This window comes from Geotrypetes seraphini, chromosome 13 (assembly GCF_902459505.1).
Source record: "Geotrypetes seraphini chromosome 13, aGeoSer1.1, whole genome shotgun sequence".
NCBI lineage: Eukaryota > Metazoa > Chordata > Amphibia > Gymnophiona > Dermophiidae > Geotrypetes > Geotrypetes seraphini.
In genome coordinates, this window is record NC_047096.1 from 42,740,558 (window position 1) to 42,754,452 (window position 13,895).

General features: G+C 41.2%; 1 protein-coding gene across 1 annotated transcript in view; it reads right to left on the reverse strand.

The window, feature by feature from the left end:
* Positions 1-1,696: 1,696 nt before the first annotated feature.
* Positions 1,697-13,895, reverse strand: part of LOC117347237 (neurotrimin-like) — a 751,522-nt gene continuing 739,323 nt past the window's right edge. The window contains exon 8 of the mRNA XM_033917886.1: positions 1,697-3,002. Within this exon, the coding sequence (XP_033773777.1) occupies positions 2,902-3,002 (101 nt within the window). The 3' untranslated portion in view covers positions 1,697-2,901. The remainder of the gene's footprint in view (positions 3,003-13,895) is intronic.

Here is a 13,895-nt window from a genome sequence, read left to right on the forward strand (position 1 = left end):
CACCTGTGCTAAAGTCGGCCAACTTGTGAGTGTTCTGGGGCGGGGGTGGGGAGGGGGGAGTTATCACATATGCAGTTAAGTACTGATATTCAGCCCTTGACAGCATAAGATAACTGCTTAGATTGGGTTGCATAAATAACAGTCCTATCTTTAAACAGTTCAGTTTTTATACAGTCAAGGACTGAATACTGCACTTAACCCCATAGGAGCTGATATCCACAATGATTTACATGGGATAAAGATGTCCTGGCCCACTTGAATTGACTTTTAATACCCAAATGCTGATATTCAGCAGCACTAAGCCAGGCAGTGCTGTTCAATAATCAGCTCTGACTGGCCCCAATAAAAGCAGGCTAGTCAGGGGCAGGCCAGGGGGCGGTGCTAGGGAGGAGCCGGGCTAATGCTGGTGCTAGTGATATTCAACTGGGGCTTGCGTAAGATAAGCAGGGCTCTGGAGCTTTTTAACCCATAATTGGAAGAATTACGATCGCCTAAATTTTCCTTTCTGGTGGGCAAATCTGTGCTCCAGCTATAGGTATGAAAGAATGAATGCCGATAGTTTGGGGCACAGCAATTTGTTTACATTGGTTTGGGGCCCATTGACATCTTATGTTACTTCACTATAGAGGGTCTTTGATTATGAATACATTTTTGTTTATTTTTGTACACATCCAGAGAAGGGTGGGAGGGGGGATATTTCTGTCCTAATTTTGACCTTTGAGTATGTACACATGGGAGGATGGGAGGATATTATTAATCTGAATAGGGTAAGGTTATTGGGCAATCTGTGTTTTATTGATTAAGAATTGGGTGGGGGGATAAAATGGTTGGTTATGTATATTTGTAAGTTAAATGTGCGTTTATTGACTTATTATATGTTAGAGTGGTGTCCTGCACTATTGACGTTTGGAAAATCAATAAATAATTATTATTTTTTTTTTTAATACTTACGCGGGCCTGGGCCTGATAATCAGCCAGGGGCCACATAACTCACTTATGTGGGCCCAGCTGAATATTGACCGGAATCACATAAACTCTGATTGCCCCCAAAATTCAGTGCTGGTACCTGGACATGGCCTGGTATTGAATATCCAGGAATACAGCTGGTGGCAAACAGAAAAACACTGACCGCCACTGGGCTGAATAGAGGCCAGACAGTATCAAAGTGATAAGGTACAGTGTTAGGTAGGAAAGGGTTAAAAAGTCTAGAGAAGAGTAATAAAGGGCCATGGACTTGATATATTGCCTTTCTGTGGGTACAATCAAGGCAGTTCACATATACTATAAGCAAGTGCTTTCTTCTGTCCCTAGTGGGCTCACAACCTATGTTTTTTGTACCCGGGGCAACAGGGGATTAGGTGACTTACCAGGATCACAGGGAGCTGCAGTGGGAATTGAACCCAGTTCATCAGGTTCTTGGCCCACTGTGCTAACCAGTGGGCCCACTCCTCCACTCCTGCTACTTCCAAACCCCTCCCCCTTCCAACTCTCACCTCCAATTTAAGTGTTGTAGGGTTTATTAATGAAAGGCATGTATTCAAATCAAAAACCCTTAAGCCTTAGCTGGGAGAGGAACCTGCACCAGTTGGTCTCTTTCACCATATTTCCTTCTATTGATTATTCCATGAAAAATACCCCAACTTATACACATAAAGCATTTGCTGGCACAAACAAATAAAACTGTCAGATGCCACAAAAATCAATTATTCTTTATTCAGTTCCTTGCATTCCCTTTTACCATTTATTGTCATTCCCCCACCCCCCGCCAGCATTAAAGGGGTGGAGTAGGGGTTAAAGAGTGGTCTCTATTTACTGATCCAAAATGGGAACAGAGACAGTGCAGCTGCTATTATTGTAATTATTATTATTTTCCTTTTTTATAAATGTCTGCCCACATGTAAAGTAAACCCAAAAATTCAGAATCAATTACACAAGGACCGTGAAGTCTATCATCATCACCATCATCTCTTAAACCAATGACACAGCTAACTCCATTTACAGCATGCAGTCATATCTGCAGTAGGGAAGGCGGATTGAGAACCCTGCAGAAGAAAGAAAAGTGGATATAACTGAAAACAAAACAAAAAATATATAGAGAGATATATAGATATATATATATATATATACTGTATCGTAGAAAGAATAAGTATATATAAGAAACTCAACATACAGTGAATAACCTTTTGTCTTTAAGCACTTCTGTTTATAGCATACTATCATCTGCACAGTTTCATTACACACTTCAGTACATCAAACACTAGTGGATAGACCACTTTCCAGTGCATCTTCTGGTGTTTCACCAGTTTCTGCTCAGCATCCATAGCTGGGCTGGTACTTGTCGGAAACTTATGCAAATTGCTATTCGTACACACTTAATAAAACATTCTATGCTTGTATCAGAAAATATAATTAATAAAATTAATAATGAGCCGCCAGACCCCCTTTTGTGATCTGTGATGTTCACGTAGTAAAATGAATAAACGTTTAACAAATGTTATTTGTTTTCCTTGTCATTGTCTGTTTGCTTTACAGGAGATGGGGGTGAGTGAGGCGTGCATTGCCTGTAGATGGGAGGCTTTGAGAAGCCCACTGAAACACACAACCCTGAGGGTTTCAACTTTCGTACTGTTCATAGGAGGTTCACCTGAAAGAGCAACTGGCCCCCTCCCCCCACCTCAGGAAGTTTGTGCATTGTGCGTAAAGGTTGGTCCATAGGCCTGCACGCTGTCCAATGCAAGAGGAAAATAATTCTGTTGTGTTCAGATACCAGTGCTGTGATGTTTTTGACCTTTCCAAGTTTCAGATTTTTTTTTGTGTGTGTGAGAAGTTGTAATATTCTTTTTCTTTTTTTAAATTTTTATATATATATTTTTTCTTCTTTCTTCCTCCTTTCCATGTGTGTCAAAACTTGAAAAACAGGTGCAACAGGGAGAGGGGCAGCAGCAGCCAAGCACATGCAGCTTTCTCTGATGCCTTGTTCCCATCATGCACTGCTCCTGGGCCTGTGTGAACAGAAGAAAAAGTGCTTTCATGAAAGAGGTGCGAGTAGAGGAAAAAAAAACATTGCGTCAAAGTGGTAACTGAGAATCTCAATTGCCTGTCCCAAAATACTACTCATGAGGACAAAGGTCCAGATTCTATAAACTGCGTCTAACACCTAGATGCCAAGTTTTCAAGTTTATTATGAATTTGATTGAACACTTATCAGATGTTGTTCTGCGCGGTTGTCAATCAACCATAGGTGATGTTTATAGCATCGCAGCTAGTGGCGTCTGAGCATTTCTAGCCACCAGTAAGCATTAGAATCCTTAGGCCCACTCCATTTTGGTCAGGGTTTTCTTGACCTAAATGTCTTTGCCTAAGGAAGGCGCCTACTAACACTTAACTCATTCCAAGTCCACACGCTGCCTCAAATCAACCCCTAACCATGCCTACTTGCTGTAGGCACTTTGGCATAAACATCTACCTCAGAGTGGTAGGTGCGTACCAAGTTAGGCGCCTACCAGCAAATTATTATTATTTTTTAATTAGTCTTTAATGGTGCTTTCAATTATCAGTGCTGATTAAGCCAATTAAAAAAAAAACCCACTAACCCCCCTTTTTTATTTTTACAAAGCCATACTAGAAGCTGCCGCAAGGCAAAAACCCTGAAGCCCTTTAAATCCCTATGCAAGCTAGCAAGGCTTTATAAAAGGAGGTGTAAGTTAGATGCCTAGTTTAGTTAGGTACAATGATCTAGGCACCTAACTAGGCGTCTTTTACAGAATCAGGACCAAAATGTATGTTATTGGCAACAAACTCAGTCCATGAACTGTTCTCGTTTTCAAATTCTTTTGCCTCAGGAGAAACAAGAAGGATAGGCAGCCTGTGGAAGGTGACCAGATGGCTCCATGTATTCATTTAAAATTCCATCTTGAGAGACGTTTATACAAAAGGTAGATTACTGAAGAAATGTTACCAGATAAACAGTGCATAATTTGAAGAAGAGAATACATACATATCTAAATATATGATACATAATATTAAAAATGAATTGTAAATTAAGACATGAGTAATAGAGTATAAGAAATGCTGCGGGGAAAGAAGAATGCAAGATGAGAACACAACTGGGGCTAGGTGCTGTAATCCCTAAGAGAACATTGCAGATATTGCTAACATAGTGTGCAAGTGGAGACAAGGTCCACAGTGTACCAAATGATACATTCTCCAGGAAGGAATCCTACCTAAAGCTACTAAAGAACAATTTTGAAGGATAGGGGCAAATGTTTTTGGTAGACAGGGCCAACTTAATCTAAGGCCCAGATGAGGCTCTGGCCCAGGGTGCCAGAGCTAAAGGGCGCCAAACATCTGGTCCATGATGCCACTGGCCCATAGGTTAAGCTACCATGTGGTTCTAATACTACCCTTCTCCTCCTTCTCCCTCTTCTGGTCCTGGCAGGGTGTGGCTTCATAGACCAGTTACTGTGAGGGGGGGGGGGGAAGGCCAGCATTAATGTCAGAGGAAAGAAGTGCTACTGCTTGATACTGATGCTGGCTCTCCATTCTTGTGGCAGCTGGCCTATGAAGCCGCATCCTGCCGAGACTGGGCAGTAGCATCAGAGGAGGGAGAAGGGAACTGGCTGCGGAGGGGGGGAAGGGAATGTAAAGTATGGACCACAGCAGGGCATAGGCCCAGACACCGTAATCTCTTGAGCCAGCCATCTTGAAACAAGGCAGGAGGAGGACATGGAATCAGGAAGGATCTGGCAGTTATGTTGATGCTGGCAATATTCAGTGCTGGTGCCCATACAGCTAAGTAGGCAGATAGGGCCACACAAAAACAGTCTTAACTATGCCCGCTTAGCTATGCAGATGCTAGCACTGAATATCTGTCGGTACCCACATAACTTATGGATACTGGCCTGAAGAATGGAGCTGATCTCCTCTCTATCCCAGGTCTTAACTGGCAAGATCCCACCTACTGCCCCCTGACAAGGTCCAATTCCTCCTCCTTCCCTCCCTCTAAACAAGGAATGATTCCCCTTTTAGCACCCCCAACAGATTCCCTGACAAGGTCCAATTTTTCCTCCTGCCTCCCTTCCCCAACAATGTCCAACCTTCCACCTCTCCCTTTACAAGGTGTAATCTGTTTTTTTGCCCCTCCCCCCACCCAAAAGTCCCAGCAGCTCCTTCCCCTCCAAGCCTATCTTAACAGGACTTGTGGTCTACGGTAAATCGAGGGCAAGAGAAAACCCCCACTTACTCCCTGCGTCTCACAGCTCCAGATTGAAAATAGCCACTGGCTAAATATTAATCTGCAAGTTTCCATGTGAAGATCAAAGAGGATTTTGTTCCATACTGTGGATTCAGAAGAGATGCATTCACCAAGTCTTGTGTAGGAAGATGGTAGACTAAAGCAGATCTAATTTTGTATCAAAATATCTATAGCAGTTGCATCCAATCTTCTCCTGGTGCTATACCTTGAGTATGCAAATCTGTATTATGGGTATTCATTATGCTATTCAGAAAACCAGTCAAGTTTAAGTTTACAAATTTAATAAGTATTTGATTAATCGCTTACTCAAATATCTAAGCGATGAACAAATCATTCAATTTACAGATAATACAGGGGTTATAAAAGACAGATGGACACTGAACAAAACATATTAAATTAATGACTAACAGAATAAACAGAAAAAGAAACAAAGGGAAAGGCAGGGTAATGAAATACAATAATAATGATAGAAAGAAGGACGATTATGGTAAAAAACAATAGGAGGGAAATAAAAGAAGTAGCCTTATGAAAATAAGCAAAAATAAACTGGGACTCCTAAATATCATAAGCGTCTTTGAAAAGAAAGCTCTTAAGTTTACTTTTAAATTTATCTAAGTTCTTTTTTTCTCTGAGATAAATAGGGAGGGAGTTCCAAGTTTGAGGAGCTGTAACAGGGAAGATAAAGTGCCGCCGTGTATTAATAACTTTAAGTGAAGGTGTAACTAATAGATGTGTCTCTAATATTGAGTTGCAAAATATTGACCAATGGACAGTTGATTGCAATTTCTCTATGAAAAATAGACTTACAAGTCTAAAGCTTTAATAAAACAATTTATTTGATAATAAACATTTTCCTACCAGGATTTCAGTACATTGTATAACATATATGTGAAAATTGATCACATACATATTCCCCCAGATTCCATAAATAGTGCATACATTTACGCACACAAAATTGGGCACTATTCTGAGATGTGCGCACAACTAAATTGACTAATGAGTCAATTGCTGCCCATAAATGGGTGCTATCAATCAATTACTGGAGTTAATTGGCTACAATTTGAATTTGCACACACATCTAGCTAAGTACTATTCTATAAAGATCTGCATGTAAATCTTTGAATGCCCAACTCAAAAGGGGGTGTGGCCATGGGAGGGATATGGGAGGGGCATGGGAGGGTCAGGTACATTCACTAAAGAATCACACAACTATTACTGAATACTGGGGACCCATCCCTAACTTATATACCAGGGTTTATACCAGGTTTCAATTGGTATGGAAATCAGCTCTAAAATCTATTCTATAAACCAGTGTTTTTCAACCTTTTTTGGGCAAAGGCACACTTGTTTCATGAAAAAAATCATGAGGCACACCACCATTAGAAAATGTTAAAAAATTTAACTCTCTGCCTATATTGACTATATATAAAGTAATTCTCTTGAATAGGAATCAAATAAACACAAAGAAAGTATTTTATAATTACTTTATTACGAAATAAAAATTATAAAATACTTTATTCAGTGCGAAACCTGGGCCTGTTTGGCTGAACACAAAGCTGATATTCTGGCTGGAATCGAAGAAAGACACACACGTAGCTCTTCGTCAACAGCTCTCAGTCTCTCTCTATATTTGGTTTTTATAGCATACAAAAATAGACAAATATACCCTCCATCCTTTTTATTAAACCACAATAGCAGTTTTTAGCGCAGGGAGCTGCGCTGAATGTCCAGCGCTGCTCTTGACGCTCATAGGCTCCCTGCGCTAAAAACCACTATTGCGGTTTAGTAAAAGGTGACCATATTGTAAAATATAGACAGCAGATATAAATTCAGAACTGTGCATAGTAAGTGAAGGGAAGTTTTCATCTCTGGGAATTTACCCAGTTAACTATTAAGTTATTTGGGCAAATTCCTTTGAAAACTGTGGTAATACTGCTTCCACTTTGCTAAATTTAAAATAAAATCATTTTTCCTACCTTGTCTGGTGATTTCTGGTTGCACTTTCTTCTTCTGACTGTGCATCCAATCTTTCTTCCCTTCTATCAGCCTGTATGCTTTCTCTCCTCCACACCTCATTCCCTCCCCCAACTTTTTCTTCCTCTCTCCCTGACCTTTCTTTCTTTCTTTCTTTTTTTCTGTTTCTCTTCTTTCCTTCTGTTTCCCTGCCTGCCCCCTTTCTTTCTTTCTCCCTGCCGTTCCCCAAGCCCCTGCCACTGCCGCTGCCATCGGGGAACAGGACCCACCAATGGATAACAGGCCCCAAAGCCGACGCCGACGCATGCTCTCCCTGACGTCAATTCTGCAATCAGAGAGGAAGTTCCGCCCAGCCAGGCAGCGATTGGCTGGCCCGAACTTCCTCTCCGACTGCAGAATTGACGTCGGGGAGAAGAAGACTGATCGGCTCGATAGATTAGATCGCCAAGACAAAGTGAGTCCTGGGTGATCGACTCACTTTGCCTTGGCGAGCTACTGGCGCCCCTGCCTCGAGCCCCCTGTCAGCTCCGGGCCCGGCGGCCCTGCGGCACACCAGGCAACATCTCGCGGCACACTAGTGTGCCGCGGAACAGCGGTTGAAAAACACTGCTATAAACCATGTAATTTGGAGCACCATTTATAGAATTTGAGCACCTTTTGCTGAATCTAGTCTGTTTTCCTGACCCCCGCCCCCCTGCTGTTATTATTTACCTATGAGAATGCCTAAACTGTGTTTTTGAAGGCTTACCTTTGATGCTTAAAGTGTTGCGCAGTGGTTAAAGCTACAGACTCAGCATAATGAGGATGTGGGTTCAAACCCATGCTGCTCCTTGTGACCCTGGGCAAGTCACTTAATCCCCCTTTACCCCCGGTAAATTAGATAGATTGTGAGCCCACTGGGACAGACAGCAAAAAACGCTTGAGTACCTGAATAAATTAATGTAAACCATTCTGAACTCCCCTGGGAGTACAGAAAATTGAATGAAGGGCTTCAGCCTCTGATAACCAGACCTGGAATTGTGACATCATAATGCCTCATTCCACCAATAAGAGCCAACTTCATCAGTGATATCACAATGGCTTGATTATCCTATACTTGGCTCACTTTTACTACATTTTGATTTCTAGAGTGGTGCAGTGGTTAAAGCTACAGCCTCAGCACCCAGCAGTTGTGGGTTCAAATCCACACTGCTCCTTGTGACCCTGGAGTCACTTAATCCTCCCATTGCTCTAGGTACATTAGATAGATTGTCAGCCTATCAGGACAGACAGGGAAAAATGTTTGAGTGCCTGAATAAATTCATGTAAACCACTCTGAGCTCCTCTGGGAGAACGGTATAGGAAATTGAAAATTAATTTGCGTGGTATAAAATTGAAGGTTTTTCCTAATGTGTGAGCAACCCATTTCTAGAGGAAATCATTGTTGGCCTTTAATTCTCAGGTATCAGCTACAGCATATTGGCTTCTTTCTTCTTTCTAAAATTCCTCTAAGTGTCTATTGATATATGAGGGTGTCCAATATGTTTTCTTTCATAGGGCACAAACAAAGACATTTCTTTCAGATAAGTGAATGAGTAGAATTGAAAACATGCACTGTATTTTTTGGGGGCTTGTGTTTGGGAGGTAAATTATCGGGTTTTATTTTTTTATTATTATTGCTTGCCTCATTTATTCTCCCTCCTTGATGAAGAGGACTAGTGCTATATATAGGTAATTTCCCTTTGATCATTTGTTTGGAAGAGTAGTCTAACAGCCTCAGAACCTGGGGAACTGGGTTTGATTGTATCAATATAAATCTATACAAGACTAAGAGAGAGTCAAACACTTAAGGGCAAATTATATAAGAAGCTCCCAAAAGTTAGGCACTGATATAGGCACTGTTTAGCGTAATTCAAGTAAAATTGGGTGCTGTTTAGTGAATCACGCTGAGTGGCACCTATTTTGGAGGCACCCATTAAATAGGCCAGCTCTAGGCACAACTAAAAGTTAGGCGCCCATGCGAGCGCTTATGCACGCTTAAGAGCGGTGACTCTGTAAGAAGGTGCCTAACACGAAGCCACACCCATGCCTAACATGCATAGCGCCTATTTTTTCAAAGGCCGCCTAAATTTTTAGAGGCGCCTTGTTACAGAATCGCGCTTTCTTGATAGGCGCCTAGGTTTCAATCAGTGCTGATTAAAAAGCTTAATTGAGTTTGTTATTCAGTTTAGACAGGTGCCTATCTAGTTGGGCGCTTCCAAAATAGGTGCCTAACTTTAGGCGCTGGTTACAGAATTTGGGCCTTAATATCTTATGTTTGAGACAAGTTTAATAGAGAAGAGCACTCATCACTGTTTCTATTGAAAGAATTATCCTAAGAGTTAGAAAAGAGATGTATTTTTGGAGGAACTGGGTTTGATTCCCACTGCAACTCCTTGTGACTCTGGGCAAGTCATTTAACCCTCCACTGCCCCAGGTATAAAGTAAGTACCTGTATACAATATGTTAGCCACTTTGATTGTAACCATAGAAAGGAGGTATATCATGTCCCATCCCCATCACTTGTGGATTTATATGTACCTGTATAAAGCATTTCTTGTGATTATGTTTGGAATGTAATAACTTTCAAACTTCAATAAAAAATCAAATTAAAAAACTATTAAAAATCAGTATTCCAATAACACACTGAAACTGAATGCCAAGCCCCAGATGGCTAATGTTCTCTAAAATGTTAAAATTCCCTTATCATACTAATAGGTAAAAGCTAGTATTAAAAAGAAAATGTATTTTCAGCAGTTGACAGGATTGCACAAAATCTTAACATCTACTTGGATAAAGAGTTACCGAATAATCAGAACAACACATGAAAAAAGCCAAATTCCTAGGTGTTAAACCTAATACCTAGAAGGAATTTGGTTTTTTTGTGTGTTGTTCTATAACTGAAGGAAATACCAAAAAGCCTCTCTCCTCCAATAGTAACATGTGAACAGGACAGTAGACCTGCAGCCTCTCACATACACAAACAGGACCCTTAACTCTCACATCTAAATCCTTAAAGCACACTTTACCAAAGCCTGAAAATCAAGGATGATGTTTTGAAATGGGTGTGACATGATTCCAATATCTTTATCCTTCATTAGTGTTGAAAATACCTTCTTTAATGCTTTGCCAAAAAGGACAATGAATAAATGGAACCTTTTATAAAGGCATGTTGATTTAGTGTGAGCTAAAGATTAGTGCACGCTAAATGCTAAGGCATCCATTATATTCTATGGGTGCTTTAACATTTAGCGTGTACTAATCTTTAGCGCGTGCTAAATCGGTTAACACACCTTAATAAAAGGACCCCAAAGTGTTGCATTAATCATGCAGGACTAGATTAGAAACATAGAATATGACGGCAGAAAAGGGCTATAGCCCATCAAGTCTGCCCATGCTAATGACCCACCCTCAGACTTCACCCCGCTAGAGATCCCACATGCATATCCCATTTCTTTTTAAAATCTAGCATGCTGCTAGCGTTAACCACCTGCAGTGGAAGTTCATTCCAATGATCAACCATCCTTTCAGTGTAGAAATACTTCCTGGTGTCACCATGAAATTGCCCGCCTTTGATTTTCAGCGGATGACCTCTTGTGGTCGAAGGTCCTTTAAGAAAGAAGATATCATCTTCCACCTCGATGCGGCCCGTGATATATTTAAACATCTCAATCATGTTCCCCCTCTCTCTATGTTCCTCGAACGAGTATAGCTGAAATTTATTCAGTCTTTCCTCATATGGGAGGTTCTTGAGTCCCGAGACCATCCTGGTGGTCATTCGTTGCACCGACTCAATTCTCCGCACATCTTATTGTTAATGTGGTCTCCAGAATTGAACACAATATTCCAGATGAGGTCTCACCATGGATCTGTACAAGGGCATTATGACTTCGGGCCTCCGGCTGATGAAACCTCTACGGATGCATCCCACTATTTGTCTAGCCTTGGACGCAGTTTTCTCCACCTGATTGGCAGTTTTCACATCTTCACTAATGATCACTCCCAAATCATGTTCTGCCCTAGTCCTAGCTAAGGTCTCACCATTTAGAGTGTAAGTTCTGCATGGGTTTCTGCTGCCAAGGTGCATGACCTTACATTTTTTAGCATTGAAGCCTAGCTGCCAAGTCGAGGACCAATGTTCCAATAAGAGCATGTCCTGCTCCATACTGTCGGGCAAAGCGCTGTTACTTACTATGTTGCATAGTTTGGCGTCATCGGCAAATAATGTTATTTTACCTTGAAGCCTCTGAGTCAGGTCTCTTATGTATATGTTGAAAAGGATCGGTCCCAAGACTGAGCCCTGTGGCACTCCACTGGTCACCTCCGATGTATAGGAGGGGGTACCGTTAACCACTACCCTCTGGAGTCTACCGCTTAACCAGTCATTGACCCATGTCGTCAATGTTGCTCCCAATCCCATCGACGTCATCTTGCTCAACAATCTACGGTGCGGGACGCTATCAAAAGCTTTGCTGAAGTCCAAGTACACGACGTCCAGAGACTCCCCCATATCCAGTTTCCTTGTAATCCAGTCAAAAAAGCTGATTAGATTGGATTGGCAGGACCTTCCCTTTGTGAATCCATGCTGGTGGGGATCCTGTAGATTCTCCTCGATCAGGATCATATCTAATTTGTGTTTAATAAGTCTTTCCATGAGTTTACTCACTATTGAGGTGAGACTCACTGGACTGTAATTTGCAGCCTCCGTCCTACAACCCTTTTTGTGCAGTGGAATGACGTTAGCCGTTTTCCAGTCCAAGGGGACTTTTCCAGTACTCAGGGAAAGATTGAAGAGCACAGATAGCGGTTCCGTCAGGACATCACACAACTCCCTAAGAATCCTGGGGTGTAGATTGTCCGGTCCCATGGCTTTGTTCACCTTGAGTCTTGATAGTTCGCAGTAGACGCTGCTGGATGTAAACTTGAAATATTGAAACGGGTCTTCCGAGGTTTGCCTTGCCTGCAGCTGTGGACCGGTCCCCGGCGCCTCGCAAGTAAAGACTGAGCAAAAGTATTCATTTAGTAGTTTGGCTTTATCAGAATCCGATTCTGCATAATTCCCATCTGTTTTCCTAAGGCGTACTTAGCAACATTACCTGCTGATAAAAAAAAATATCTTCAAATTGCTCTTAGCCTATGTAGGTGGAAATAAACAGACAAAGCTACTTTCTTAATATGAGACTCCATAGTAGTTTCAAGTTTCAGGTTTATTAATATTTTGATATACCGACCATCACAAGTATCTGGTCAGTTTACAATAGTAAGAAATACAAATTAAATATATATTTTAAAAAAAATTATATATATTAAAAGCAAAAAATAAAGATGGGGGAATAAGATCGATACAAAGACTTAATTACAAAGGGTATGAGACATAGGGGAGAAAAGGGAAGAGCAAGTTTTTAAATTACAATGTATAAATAAAAATAAAATGAGAAGAGGAGGGGCTCATATTCTATAAATGACACCTTAAATTAGGTTGACTATTAATATCAATTCCAGGGAGTTTCAATTTCAATGACCATCAAACACAAAATAAATTTATAGAATATGTAAGTACACATTTTTTCATATCAGGCAGAATTATTACATTACATTCGTGTTTTCTATCCCGCCAATACCTTTCAGTTCTAGGCGGTTTACAAAAAGAGTTGGCCTGGGCATTCCCAGGGAGCTTACAGAGTTGATAGAGTGAGCTTAAACGAATTGAAGACTAGCATGAGCGATGGGTTTTGGGGGAGGGTTTCTAAGGTTTTTGATTAGCTCATTTGACAAATTTTTTGAAAAGTATAGTTTTCAGTTCTTTCCTGAATGTTTTGTAGTTGGTTGTCTTGGTCAGTAGCTTGGAGAGGTGGCAGTCTATTTTCGCTGCTCTGGTGGCTAGTAATTCGTCATATAGTTTTTTGCTTTGTATGCCTTTTGCTGGGGGATGAGTGAAGAGAGCCTGTGTTCTCCTTGGTCTTGATCAGGTGTTATTTCTGATCAGGTGTTTCTTTAGGTAGCTGGGACCAGTTCCATTTCAAGGCTTAGACTCTAGTTAAGTCAAACCTTACCTTTTAAGTCTGCAAAGTGGACCAATTCACTGAACTGACACCACTATCTAGGGTTACCAGAATTTGTTCCTTCACAAAAAGAGAATGGATAGCCCCACTCCCAACCCCAGCCCTACACAAACCTTGTCTCTTTGGGGCTGCGTCTGGATGGTTTCTGCGACAAATGATGTCATATGCAAGCGTGCATACGTGTGATGCCATTGTGTCTCATCCACACATGTGCAAAGACCCTCCAGACATGGCCCCAAGCTCAAAGCTTTTCCAAACCCAGACAAACTGCCGGGTTTTGAAAACCCGGCTGGACACCTGGACAGTCCTCTGAAAGAAGACATGTCTGGGTAAATCCGGATATCCAGCAACCCTACCACTACCTCACTTCTAGGCTACAAACCACCAAACACATGCAGATTCCAAGTATAGGATTTGGAAGCAATGGGCTCTGTACCCTGTACTCATCCCTTAAAACCTGCACCTCTATATTACCCTTTTCTACCCTCCCTCTTCAGTTTGATTGTATAAAATTCCCAAATAAATCAAAATAAAAGATCGAAAAACACAACCAACCAATGGACTTTTTAAGCTTTGTTTTTAAATAA